Source organism: Diadema antillarum, unplaced genomic scaffold (genome assembly GCF_040938485.1).
Source record: "Diadema antillarum isolate AM-2024a unplaced genomic scaffold, OU_Dant_1.0 scf00000142, whole genome shotgun sequence".
NCBI lineage: Eukaryota > Metazoa > Echinodermata > Echinoidea > Diadematoida > Diadematidae > Diadema > Diadema antillarum.
Genome location: NW_027271031.1, coordinates 901,724 through 916,964, shown reverse-complemented (window position 1 = coordinate 916,964; position 15,241 = coordinate 901,724). Strand labels below are relative to the sequence as shown.

The following is a 15,241-nucleotide window of genomic DNA, read 5'->3' as shown; positions in this document are numbered from 1 at the left end:
GTAAGGGTAACTCAATGAAACAAAACCTTCCCTGTGTAAAAAGCTATTATCAACCACTTGACTAGACCGACCAGAATCCCCTGCCAAGCAAAGCAACATGTACATTAATGCACAATGTATGGCTCTTGCTTTTAGTTTTTATGTGTGGGATAATTGCCTGTAACTTGTAAGGAGCGGGGTTGTCGTGCCCAACAACTGAGGATGTGTCAACTTTTTTAACATTAGGCCTACTTATACAGCTGTACGAGCATGCAAATATGTGTATGGGTGTGTGTGTAAACCTGTACACAGACAGATGGCTATAGTGGTTTTGTTGCATCAGAACTGAAACCGAAATGAAATTTTCACAGCAAAACTAGCGGAAGTGAGAGAGAGAGAGAGAGAGAGGGGAAAGACAAAATGGCATTATATTTCTCTTCCCACCTCCCTGCTTTCAGTAGGAGACCACCACCAGTATCGTTTGTTGTGCATTGCCAGAGAGACTTGATTAAACCAGACACAAGATTTTCTTATTTTTTTTTACTCTTCTTTTTTTAATTTACTTTGTGAAATTTGTATCATTTGCACTGCAGTTTGTGCCAAGAGCTTGTACTGTACAGCAGATCATGCACTGGAAAGATCAACACAACGTCTATCAATCAACGCTTCATTAGGAAACAATCAATGATGCCTGTACCGCTAATGAGACATGCACACATCCCAATTGAGGATTTCAAGGTAATGCCTTCTGTCAACGAACTCTGCATGGATGCCACTCGACCCTCCACAGCGCCACACATATACAACTGTAGGGCCCCCCTTCAGAAACACCGGAGCCATTAGCCCTTCATTATGCGCACGCTGTTTTCACGCTGCTTGTGCAAGCTGGCTAGATGAGAGCACACGGAGTGGGCATCCCATCAAAAATACATTTAGCATTTTCAGCCAAACAGCGTCCAGCCTGCAGATTGCCCATAAATTTGATTGCCCTGCACAGCAATCGGAACTTAACCTCACAGGGAGGCTCCCGTGGATAAAGGATGCACAGATCTTCTTCGCTTTGCTGGTGACAGTGCTGGGCATTTCGAACTCCTGTTTGGAGATTGTGGCATGGCAAAATGAGAGTTCCAACTGATTGACCAATTGCTCTACAACGACGTAAAATAATTTGTCAGTTGCAATAGAATAGCTTGACGCAAGAATTCCATAAATTTGGAAAAATGAGAGTGTTTGCGCACTTCACTGACAATGTAATCACACAGGCATTTCAGGAGATCATGCACGTGTTGTGGCCAGATGACTTTCCTGCCTAACATCTCAAACTTACACTGCATGCATCCAGAGCATCTTGATAGAAAAATCTTTTTGTTTTTCTTTGATGGACAGGGCAAATACTATAAAGAGGATAGTTAATAAGGCTTTATTCAATGAATAGACAGAAAGTAAGAATGTCAGGAAAATTCTAAAGTTTCACACATTTTCATAAAAAAAATAACATTGATATTGGTCGCCAACACACTGACGTTGTATAAAGGTGCCTACGATGTATATACTGCAGGAAGCTACTAGCCAGACACTATTTTACTCTTGAATGATAATCCAGGTTGTTATGTTTGCAATATCTGCTAGTACACGTACGTACGTATCTCTTTCATATACGGAACTGTGCAGCACAATAGAGAACTGTATGCACTGTTATTACAGAGCCTACGCTTTTTGATGCTCATAAATACAAAATGTATCAATACAACCTACGCAAGGACCAGACAGAAAAAAACTCAATAGTCCAGGGCATTTTAAGACAAATATTTTCTTCAATACTTGCATTTTTTAAGGGGTATATATTGTATTAAAGCAAAGGTCCCATACTTTGCATCAGTGCTCATTCATCTCATTTTGTCTAATTGTAAGTTTCACATACCGATAGTTGCCCTATGCAAGAGGTGAATGGGTTTAATCATACACTACCTTGGAATCCTTTAATAGGTACAGTTTGCTCGTTACTGACAATGAGATGAAAAATGTGAAGTATGTACATGTACAAATGAATCAAAAGGCATCACAGCTAAAAAAGGCATGCGTTGACAGTAAAAAGCAATCAATAGCTGACTGCATGCATCAACACATGTATGTAATGGCGATTAGTCGGCCTATATTTTCACAGGAGGGGTACAAACACTATGATTGCAGAAATGTTATATTTTGATAGGAGGGGACTTTTAAAGGGTAATTCTAATTTCCCTATTAAACTTTCCTGTTTTTTTGTTTGTTGATTAAATATATGCATGAAAACAACCCAAATGGCTTCATTAAAGGACAAGTTCACCTTCATAAACATAACGATTGAGAGAATGCAACAATATTAGTAGAACACATCAGTGAAAGTTTGAGGAAAATTGGACAATCGATGCAAAAGTTATGAATTTTTAAAATTTTTGTTTTGGAACCGCTGGATGAGGAGACTACTACAGCTTGTGAGTCATATGCGTACAACAGTATAAAGAAAATATAAAGAAAATTCAACATATTTTCACTTTTTTCGCATAATAAAAGAGCACTTGACTTGCCTCTTTCTAAAGGCAGGGGGAATAATATTACCCATAACATTTGTCGGTAACGAGTCGGGGGAATGTGTACTTTTTTCATAAGATGAAATTTTGTGAAATTCTCTTTATATTTTCCTTATATTGTTGTACGCATGTGACATCTAAGTTTTTCACACACTGCAGTAGTCTTCTCATCCAGCGGTTACTGCACAAAAACTTCAAAAATTCATAACTTTTGAACGGATTGTCCGATTTTCCTCAAACTTTCAATGATGTGTTCTACTAATATTGCTACATTCTCTCAATCCTTATGTTTATGAAGGTGAACTTGTCCTTTAACATTAGACATTCAATATTTTTGAAAAGGTTATTCTACTTTCTATACAATTATATTTACAGGCATGTTTTATCTGTTTTACCTGTCTTCAAGAATGATACATGTGAGCACAATCATGTTATGGTCACACCGAAAGACACTGTATAGAGAAGGAAGAACCTACTGTTTGTACTCTTCATTTCTAAATTTCCATGTTGTCAAGCACAACTGTAGTGTAATACACTGAACAGGTACCGCGCTCAAACTTTGTCAGCTCCATACATGGTACACTAATGACAATGAACATGCAGTACCAGTAAACGTGTACCTGTATTCGCCACATATTAAAGGGATCGTATAGTTTTGGTTGAGACCTAATTTCAGGTTTCTAACATTTTTTGGTGAGATAATGAGAAACCTCTTAATATGAAATATGAAAGAGCATGTAATTCTATGAGGAATTCAATGTTTATTTGATAAAAATTGGTTTTGAAATGGCTGAGATATCCTAAAAAGAGCGATTCTAAAAAAGTGTGGGACCCACACTTTAATATTACAATCGCTTTGTTTTACTTTGTTTTTGGATGTTTCAGTCATTCCAAACCCGATTTTCATCAAAATAAAATTTAAATTCCTCTTAAAATGGTATGCTCTGTACTATCAAGTATGTTCTTGCTGTCTCGCAAAAAGTTAAAAGCCCAATTCTCATCTCCATCAATACTGTACCATCCCTTTAAGGTTTTGACCTTCTATAATATTTATGCAATACTCTTTCGCTCCGTAGGCAACTAATGTAAAAAAAAAAGAAAAAGAAAATTGGGCACAAAGTGCTTGTGTGCTCTTGAACAAACTGAACTTTGGATATCAATAGAGTGGTACATAAACAGTATGTATAATTTATGTTAATTCGATAATGTACAGCGAACACCCACTGCTGTACCATACACCATTTCACATCATGGTTTGTAGGCATCAATTTATGCTCAAATCTGTAGCAAATCCGGACTGCTTTGGGGGACTTTGGCAAACAATCTTTTCAAAGGGAGATTATCTCCAATTCCTCCAGCGAGGGTAGCTATGGTGGTTGCAGTACTAAATGGACAACCCGGCACTCCCTGAACTGTTGTGTAGCATGCTGTCTGCACTGCTGATGGTCCAGTGCTCCAGTATAAAGACTCTGTAGATGGCAATGTTTGGGCACCCTTTGAATATTACAATTGAATGGTTCGAAAAATCCAGAAAAAAGAGTTAGGGCTCAAAAAGCGGTTACTCTTCTTTGAGTGTTTTTCTATCTTTCCTGACGTTTCTGGCACTGGTGGTGCTATCAAGCCCCCATTCTGTGATCTATACAAGTCCGAGAATGGAGAAATACCATTCGCCATCTTTACAAAGGAGAAGGGAGTGGGATTATAAACCTGAAGGGCACACTATCTTTTTATAGCCCCAATAAAACATTTCACACATAGCCATGTAGGCACCTCGAATGGAGACGACTGCATTTTGAACAAATACTGAACATTGCTATTATAGTGACGGGGAAGAATTGTGAGCATTCTGGTAGATGCCTTGTGTACAGTCTTTGCTATAAATTTATGATCAAGCAGAGCAGGTGTAACTTTTAGGTTCCAACTAAACTATGTACAGTGCAGCAAGTAATGCCTTTGTCTATGGTTCTAATGGATTTTACTGACCCCCCCCCCCCCCCCCCCCCCCCGGCACACACACACACACACACAAACAAAGATCACCCTACATTTGTAATGGTAAAATACAATGTACACATGTAGCAGCATTTTTCACTGCAATCCTTCTTAACAAAGTTTCTATGAAAAGTTTGCCTTAGGCCACGTTCACATAGAAGTATTCGCTATTCGCTATTCGGGCACCGAATACACCATCACCTGCACCGTCAACTCACCATCCCATGCAGTGAGGATTTCTTCCTCCAACGTTGTACATCCCAGCAAATCTTATTAACAATTTCTAAACTGCATCAAAATGTCAGTCTACATGCTTATTTTTGCCAAAGGGCAAATCCAGACCAAAAGTGTCATTACTTCATAAACGAGAGACGGTATACGCTGCAAGAAAATCGAACAAGCTCGATTCCCACTTTGCTATACTTTTCGCAGCTATTTGGTTCTTTCGAATAGTGCCCTCCTATGTGAACCGGTGTGAGGAAATCCTATCGTTCGATTCAAGCTATTCGCGTGCCCTCGAAAAACGAGCCCGAATACCCGAATAGTATACTTCTATGTGAACGCAGCCTAATGTTCATTGAGAGGTACCAGGGCATGCATGGCCAACCATTCTATCTGCCTGCTGAGCGCTGCATACTGAACAAAATACAGTATATCATGCTTTATTAAAAACAGAGAGAGGGAGAGAGAAAATGGCAACAGTTCAAAAGAGGTTAACACACATGTATAAAAAATACACTTCATACAAAACTACATGTACCGGTATGGGAACTTGTACAGTGTATTCTCCATTGTCTACTTGGGACTGATAATTTGTATAGTACCCGGTACTATTGTACTTGTACATTTGTAGTCGTACTTGGTTGAGCCATATACATGTACACCGTATTGTACCTTCACGATATTGTTAAGGCCTATATCTCGTACTTACTGTACTTTATACACGTACACATAAGAAAGACCTATTGAACACACTGTAATTTGCATTTCTTCAGAATACAACCATGATTTCTTTTTTTTTTTAATGCTGGCACTAATTACAGTATATATCTAACTGATGCAACAGGTTTGCTCAGAGGGTACTTGCGTGTACACACAAAATAAAAAGCTGGACATTTTCGTAAATGAGGTGGTCACAGACATTTTTGTAACGTGTTATTATACATTGACACTGACGCTATGTACTATTACCCTAGCCCATGGCAACATTTTTGTGTGTTATTAAATTCGCAATCCAACTGTGATTTTTGAAATTCACAGAAATTAAACCCTCACAAAAATAACAGCTTACAGTATGCACTACAGTAGTATTTGATTAATCAATGTAAACTGGGTAATACTTAGTATCCTTGGAAGGTCTACATATGTACATGTACATGTTGTACCAGAAAGCACACATTGCAAAGGTATCCTGTGAAGAACACACAATGTGCTGGTGCAAACACATGTTGTATCACACAAGTCTTTGGAAGAGATTACTTTACAAAGTGGCCTACCGGTCATGTAAGATCTGTGAAATGTTTGCGGGGAACTTGTGTGCAGATATTCTGAAAGAGAATCTGAAGTATAATAAAAATGAAAAAAGGTATTGTGTGCAATTTTACCAAGTTTTAACAGATGAATAAATATCTCACTAGTTACAAAACTTATGTTTAAGATTCTGATACATGTACAATACCAACCTGTCTGAGCCTAAAGGACAATCAAAAACTCGTGTTCTGGCAAGTAGACCTACAATGTACAAAGTGTACACATCCAATGGACCTACATGTACAGTGGACCTACATGTACACGTGGAAGCTGTGAAATCACTGGCCTAGTAAAATATGTTGGACATCTGCCTGATTGGGAAATGGGAAAACATTTTCCATCTTTATTCATCAAGACGGTATCTGTTGAACATGAACATTGCACAGTGCTCTGGTTTCGGGAAATGAGCGGTCGGGAAATGGGCGGTGTAGAAATGACCCAAGGGAACTTCTTGCAAAGTGTTACATGCAGGCATACATTGTATTTACACTGGTTCCTTCCTGAAGGAAGTACGTGGTATGTGTATTCAATCTGCCGAAGACTCTTAGGGTGAAACTACACTCAATGTTTAAGAAGTCCCTAACCCAAGTACATACATGTAAAGTGTACAGAAACTAGCAGACAAATAGGTTACAGTTGGAATTGTGCAAAGGACATTTTTTTTCTGTAGGCCTTTCCAAAATGTCAATATGTTTTATGGTAAAAAATTCCTGAAAGTGAAACATTCTAAAATTCTCCGAAATAAAAAGTTTCAGATATAATTAACAAGAATGTGGAGTAGCATTTTGCTTGAACAGCCCTTTTTGCTGTACATGTAGATACAATTACCGTTACACAGCATCTTGACACGGGAGCTTGGCATCACTGGCATCAAACTACAATTGTATACGATTGTGAAGTACTGGTATAGGGTATGTAACTGGCATGGGTAGGCCTACTGGTAGTGGTATGCATTAAACCATGATAATTGACTATGGATACAGCTGTAAAACAAGAGTGATTTACAGTACTGACAGAGACAGGATGACCAACATGTTTGCAATTTATTTAGCAGGTGGTTATGATTACACACTTTACTGAAATTCCCATGATTAAAAAAAGATGGCCATCATCTTTTTTCCTCTCTCTCGATTATCAGCATTTTGCTGGTGTGGACAATCAATATTCACCCGAGATGTGTGTTTTTTCTTCCTACATGTACACTGTTTACCGGTAGTAAAACCATTGCATAGTCTGTTTTAATAACAATCCCAGCAAAATGACTCAAATTCAGCGTTGTGCACAACATGACGGATCACAATCAAAATCAATATACCTGCAGGTCATGCCATCTGTTGATCCAAGCTCACAATTAAAACACTAATGACCACAAACAGACCCAACAAGGATGACGTACATTTTGTACCATGATGTGGTACCATGATGAATGACAAAGCAATTATGCCTTGTTGGAACTAAGTTAATGGAGGTGAAAGATACGTAGTGTATGTAATTTGCTGGTACAATGTATGATTGCTGGTTGTCAGCTTGGTGATATAATTACATTGTACATGTGCTTCGTGTTCAAAATGAACTATGAATGTATACCTGTATAGTATGTTAGATTAACTTTCACTTTAAATGTTGATCTGCCTATAGATTCACTGAAAACACTAATTATGTTACATTGTAGTTCAAATAAATGAAGGGAATTCTTGCAAGTGCTTGAGTAAGGGGGATGGGGTGAGGAGGAAGGAAAGGCATCTTTGACTATCAGCATTCTTTACACCATTACAGTAAAGGATTTTAAAAAGCCACTGGGGTCAACAGCATAAATTCCTACTAAAGCATGTACTCTTGTACACAAGTTGTAGACAAATTGTGTCTTTGACCTGCACAAGCAGCTGACCGCAGACGATCTCTTGCCAAATCTTCCACAGGACACTAATTGACACGTCAAAGATAAATTGACTTAAAGCTTTTGTCACGAGTTGCTTTCATAGCCAGTATAACCAATGGATAATCTGGACCAGATATCTGATTAAGGACAGTGTTTTCTATCAGTAGGTACACAGGGCTTACAATGTACATATACATTGTAGATAGCCATGGCTGTGTGAGTTTCCTCTCCTTAAAATAAAAAACAAACAAACAAACAAACAAACAAAAACAGAGAAGAAATAGTTAAATATCGAAGGTCAGGCAAATTATCATGATGGGTCTCAATACTCACGATAGGGTATCAACTCTATGTAACTGTACAAAACAAGCAACACTTCAATGTATACTTGTCCTAGAAATTAATGTATTAAACCTGAAGATGTATACTTCATTATGTACAAAAGTGCTTTCAACTTTTATACACAGTTTGGCATAGTGCCATTGCTGTGTACAATGTAGGTCAACACACTGCCATTAGGCCTACACAAATAACATTGCAGCATATAAAAGTTTGCAAATTATGCTGTCACTCGACAGAATGAAAAACACATCACCATACTAATAACATGAAATTGACTGAATGCTTTATTCTAAACATCACTTTCTACAGTTTATTGGAATATGGCACAACTACATGTACAATTGTACATGTACATGCTATCAGTATGTACCTCAAGTGTCTGGACAGTCATTTGCAGTGTTCACTCAATCTTTTGAACATTAAACTGGTATTTCTTTTTATATCCTATTTTTATTACCAGTAAGCCTAGAGCTTCTGACATAAAATCAGATTCTAGTACTCTACAACAGCATGCATGCAGGGCGAGATTGATCTGTACATACATGTATGCAATTCAGAGTTTTCAACTGGAAACATTGTCAACATTTATACAATAAAATTGAAGTGTAAGTGCCCAGAATGTGAAGCTACTTGTACATCACGGTGTACTTCTTCTATGTTACTGTCCAACACCCCTACAACTAACCCCGGCGTGGGTTGCTGTTACTGGAACAGCGCCCCGACAACTTGTCTATGCAATTTTTAATAGTGAAGTAATCAAGTGCACTGCGATGCTTGCAATTCAGTAAACAACATCATCAAAACGACACTTGGATTTGCAAAGAAGTCACATATTGTATATTGTTGAATATTATAGGCAACTACAATTGTATGTATCCCTCACACCAGTCACCATTACCTCCGAAAACAAGATTAATCGTCATCATCTTTGAGACCATCTCCGCGAGATGCGAATCGCCATTTTGAACATATCACGTAAATAAAATGATCTGCGCATGCGCGAATGAATATTCATTTCAGTTCTCAGCTAGCATAGCCATCGTGTTTTTTTTTTACACGCATACATTGTGTATTATAATAATTAATATGTGCTACATTTCATCCATACCCAATTGACAGCAAGGCTGTTACTGTTAGCGCAAGCGCTGTGTAAGTTGTACTACGATACGAAATGTGGAGGGACTAAAACCTCGGATAAAATCTTTCACTGGGCTCTTAAAACAGATCACATTGTAAATCGATTTCCGCGGCTCTGATTGTAAGTATCTTACTAACAGTATGGCTACGAATTTCAGCGTAAAACTCTGTATTTTGGTCTCTGGTCACCAAAATGCTAAGCCATATCAGGTGGTTCTTTGATAGCCATAGGGCTGCCATGCGACCCCGACTTGTTCCGGGTTGGGGTCGCTGGTGCGGTTACCCTACAACCAGACAGGGGGGTGTGCTGGTGTTTAATTATAGCGCAATCATGCATAAATGCTAGAGGCGCCTACCCCCGGGAAAGGCCGAGACTTCACCGGCGTCGGCCGGTGGGTCCTCTACCTGCCTGGCCGACGGGAACGGCTAACCTTGCATTTCGGCGCAGGAGTAGGCAGGCGACATCTTTTCCTAAAACCTGTCCCCTTCTTTCTCTGTAAATATTCTCATTTGTAAATATTAAAATAAATATAATTAGATTTTGTAGATAACTAAAAGTAGTGTAGATTTTTATAAATGTATTTAGATAAATATTTGAATTCAATATATTTTTTGGAGTAAATTGCCTACCCGGCAGAGAGCTCCATAAAGTTAAAAGAACAACAACAACAACAACAACAACAACAACAACAACATAAATGCTACAATACTGCACGATGTATAGACTTGGGGGGGGGGGGGCGGGGATCTCCTGGCTAATGGACCTGGGGACATGATCCAAACAAACTTGGCACATACTGCTAAATTGGGAATTGGGAAGTCTTGCTGACAATCAATGACCTATTGGGATTGTCTTCTCTCGCAGGTAAACTGACTTCTATCCAGCCACCTCCGGGTATAGCTCCCTCCTCCTCCCCCTCCTCACCACACACACATCCCTCCCAATTCCACGACTGACCCGCCCGCCCGCGGCTCGGGGATTACCATGTATACGCTGGTACACACAGCCTTCTGCAGTACCACTACCAGGTAGTTTCCAGATAGAAAACTTCTACTTATTAAAGAATTGAGTAAAATTACAACAGCACGACCAGTGCAACGGAACTAAAAGTAGACCCTATACAGGATTCTGCGCTTTATACGTGTTGTGTCTAAACGCATACTTACAAAAAATATGAAGTTGAAAAAGAACATCAAATACTTGATGCACTTTGCTCCGCCTTGAACTGCCATGGTTTGAGTGAGATTCTGCTCCTGTGTTAAGCAATTTCACAGAAATTTGGAAGCGATGATTTCTCTCCTCCGCCTTCGGTATCACTCAGATGGGAATCGGATGATTAAAACGAGTTTCCTCCGTAGTAGGCCCCTTTATAGTTGACGTTGCTCGTGGCTGGCTCAATGTCACATAAAATGCTCACTATGACTATACAAAAATCCCTGAAACATGGAGAGATCAATAACTTTTGACTTCCCTGGTACTGTAGTCCAATCTGTACGTTGCCAGCAATTGATGATGGGAGTATACCACACACAGTGTGGAGTATACCAGCGATCAGTTTCGGTGTGCGAGCTGTGATGTGTGAACGTGGCTACGTACTGTACGTGGGCGACGCATGTAGTCCGCTGGGGTTCCTTTCACGTGATATGTTACACACACGGGTACACACAAAGCACACACACACGTACACACACGCAGAGATCCTACACGTCTTCTTCCACTGAAACATGCAACAGGAATCTACAAAAAAAAAGCATTCAAAAAGTAGATATACAGTACTTTCAGTCCTAAACAGATGATCAACTACAAGATGAATACACTGATGGAGATAAAATGAAAGCTAGAGGTTTGATCAATTTCGAGTTACTTTTATTTTCATCTCTTTTATTACGTTCAATCTCTCCCCATCTCACCATAGAACTCGGGTTCCGTCTGACACTGGGTTCCGTGCATCTCACGTAGTTTGCAGGCACAAACCCTTGTTGGTCGTATAGGAGTCTGCATGCGCCAAGACTAATACACGCACCACTACACTGCAGCCTCTCCCAACAAGGTGGGAGAAGCTTCAACACAGGGCCTATGGGACAGTGCCAAAGTGGTGCATGTAGTAGTCTTGGCGCAGACTCCTTTACGACCAACAAGGGTTTGTGCCTGCAAACTACATCTCGCGTGCCGATTGCAGTTTGGTAGTATGACGTCATTTACAAAATAGTGTCCTGCCGTCACGGAAGCAATCACATGCGCATTACGCAGGGATGCCCTTAGTTTTTGTTTTTGATTGTTTCGGTACCACGAAATACAAATGGGAAAAAAAATAAAATAAAAGAGGGGGGGGGGGGGGAGTTACTCGTGGTATATAAGTGTCGGTGCTTCAAATTGATGACAAACTTACAAACATGACAAGAAAATAATAAAGACGCTTACCTCACGAAAGCGCCAGTATGGCCTATCATACTCAGTACTTTTGAAATTGTTTTCTCTTTGTCGGTGTTTGCTTTTTTTTTTCCTTTGATAAGAACTAAAAATGGTGTTATCGGTTGCGCGCAGTTTGAATCAACGTCAATTTACCAAATCCAGAGTTATTCAGTACAGGTACAGGTATAGGGACTGTCTGTGACATGACATTCATAAATGTGCCTTGTTGATATTATTGGCCCATATACGTTTGATATTTCAGTATATAGTAACGTCGCGTTTTATAATAATGCTCTATGAAAACAGAGATTCTCAAAATATCAGAGAATGTATAAGCAATTATATTTCAAGAGAATACTGTTGTAGACCAACTAGTGACCATTTCATACTTAGTCCAGCGCCGGATGATGGGACCAACAGTTACTGATTCACTGGAGTTTGACATCACAAAATTTGTTCAAGTTTTGTATTCATCATGACTTGCATATGATATTTGACCCTATTTATGCGGAAAATTCAAGTAATGTGTGCGGTCGTAACATAGAATCACGCGGTATGCTTGGTGGCCATTTTGTGACGTCATAGTTCTCGTGACCGGCGATGATTACAGTTCATTGTATTAGCGATCGTTTTCTTTTTCTTCTTCTGCAGACCCTGGTTAATAAGATAAAGTCGATTAATGAGTGTACAATATATGTGAATACGTCAAGGGCTGTATAATCATATATAAAATATATGCATATACCACCGTAGTAACGGCCTTATAGGCCAATAACAATAGTAAGTTATATTAAAACAATTTACAAGGTGAATAGGAAAACAAAAACAAAACTAACTAAACAATACAAAACAAAAGAAGACATGAGTTACGGTACATATCGAACATAAAATTAAATTTGAATAGAAAATGGGAACCCCGGACAAGAATGGTCGCAGTGAGTAAAATAATGAATAAACATACGCTTCATACATATTATATGTATGATACTGTAGTATTATATCATATTATAGGTTCTTATCTCTCCATATATGCTTTCTCGTTTCCCATTCCACTCGTTTGTGTATTGTAATCCATTTTCTTAGAAAAAAATAAGGTCAAAGAAAGAATCAAATAGGCCCTCTTACTGTTTGCCACACCTTGTTTAAATACACATTCGTTATACGTTTTGTCCGTCAGCAATATAAATACTACTTTTCTATTCACGGCTGGATTCCATCTGACAATTCAGTTGTCCTGATTGTCTTAAAGGGGATTACCGGACCAATTAAATATCTAAAAGTCTTTGATAAAAAAGAGTATAATTGTTGAGCAACAGCAGTGAAAAGTTAATAAAAGTTTTGATAGTTTTTGAAATGCGGAAGTTTTGTTAATTTTTACGTAAAAGCATGCACTTCTTGAACAGTCAATCAACATAATGCGAATGAGGGAGTTAAAATAGATGTCATCGTTTTATAACTTTGCCATATACCTTGTATATAGTTTGTTCACACTACCGAATCTTGAAAACTATTCTTGTCTTTAAATATGACTTCACACTGTATTCTTTGATGCAATTATACGTCCCCGTTTCAAGCACGTGTATATCTGATTGACCATTATTTTGAAATCATTCGGCCCGTGTGCTATTATGTTTAACACATTTACAACAAAAAAGTGAATATAGATTTTGTTTTTATATTAATGTTGATGTATGTGTGCCCAATCAATGGAAAGTTTTGAGTTATAGATGCTGACATCATCACTTATTTTGATATACTGTTCGAGAGTTGCTTTGCAAAACTCATCAATTTCTCACCCCACTCCGATTCACTGTTGTCACTGGTGGATCTACGGGAGGGGGGAGGGGGTAACTTAAGGGGGTTTAACCCTCCCCCCCCATACCAAAACAAACAAACATACACACACACACACACACACACACACACACACACACACACACACACACACACACACACACACACAAACCATCACGTGTGCAGACCCACACGTTCCTAGTACACCGACTCAGACTCATCAGCCACAGGCAAAAAAACACAAAACAAAACAAAACAAAATCTTTGTTTTTGTTTTTGGTTTCGTTTTGTTTTTGTTTTGCTTGTCAGCCGATTTGCGAGAGAAAAGAATGGCAGCAACAAGTACATAAAAACCTTATCTTTGTCCTTTTTCTTCCCTTCTTTTTTTTTTGCTTGTCATGACCCATCGTCATTATGGATCACGCCTGCCCCCACCCAACTTATAGCAAAAGCTATGGATCCACCCCTGGTTGTGCTTGATAAATATTACTATTTCTGTTAAGACAAAGTTTTAACTTGTACGGAATTCCCCTTTAGGCCTATAAAGCAATAGTGACTATAATACAATTGGGGTATCTGAAATTGGCAAAAGTTCACGTCATTCCTATTGTAGCTGAAATATCATTTCCTGTAAGCGATGATATCGCAGGAGATTATAAAGAGCTCCCATTAGTTACTGCGAAACATAAGTTTCACAACTTCTTCTTTCTAGGATTGCCGCATTGTAGTTTAGTATGAGTACTTAGCCAGAAATAGATAGGCCTTTGCTTCTCCGTAATAGCCATAAGTATTTTTCTTTTTCCATTCCATTCCTCACATCCCCGACGACATCAACAACACACACGGGAAAATCCGCATTCACATTTTTACAATACATGCATGTAGGGCCTACATAATTATCCCATTGGATGCTAGCGGGAGGCGAGCTGATGTTGGATGTACACGAGAGGGCGTTTTCACAACATAAAACTGATGTTAATTATTATACAGTAGGGCCTACTTAGTATACAGTACAGTATAAGCATTCAGAATTGGTCCTAATTTTCCTCAAACCGATTAGCGATCATTTCCGTAGTGTAGTGGTTATCACGTGCGCCTCACACGCGCAAGGTCCCCGGTTCGACCCCGGGCGGAAACAACGTGATTTTTTTTTTCCTTTTAAACATATCAAATACTGTACTTATTTTTATTTTTTTGTGGCTCTTTTCCCCTACTTGATTCCACTCCTTGTACATGTTATTATTTTCTACATTACTATCAGAAGTACAGTACCTCCTTGACTTTTACGGGTGCGATGCCAAATTTTTCCTTGCCTCAATATTCCTGAATTATGACATTAGAATGAAATTTAGCATTTCAGTATATTAAAACTAATAAATTAACGAGCGAAAATTCAATACTATATATCATCTGCTTTGAACATTATATAATTCCTGGCTGAATAACTTTAAAATAATGACCATTAAGATATATCAGGGTTTAAGACTGGGGCATAATTGCACTTACAAGAACACCACCACCACCACCATCACCACCAACAACAAAAACAACAAAAACAAAGACCTACGAATAATTAATCATTTTCCGTAGGCACTGTTTGGCAAA

At 38.7% G+C, this 15,241-nt stretch overlaps 1 protein-coding gene and 1 non-coding gene across 3 annotated transcripts in view; one reads left to right on the top strand and one right to left on the bottom strand.

The window, feature by feature from the left end:
• Positions 1-10,992, bottom strand: part of LOC139721394 (CD63 antigen-like) — a 32,431-nt gene extending 21,439 nt beyond the window's left edge. The window contains exon 1 of one of the 2 annotated variants that reach the window (XM_071632704.1): positions 10,597-10,992. In XM_071632704.1, the coding sequence (XP_071488805.1) occupies positions 10,597-10,662 (66 nt within the window). In that variant the 5' untranslated portion in view covers positions 10,663-10,992. The remainder of the gene's footprint in view (positions 1-10,596) is intronic. The other variant, XM_071632705.1, reaches the window with a different exon arrangement.
• Positions 10,993-14,701: 3,709 nt separating this feature from the next.
• On the top strand, positions 14,702-14,774 carry Trnav-cac (transfer RNA valine (anticodon CAC)). Its single transcript has one exon. It is a non-coding gene; the product is annotated as a tRNA-Val (tRNA).
• Positions 14,775-15,241: the final 467 nt, after the last annotated feature.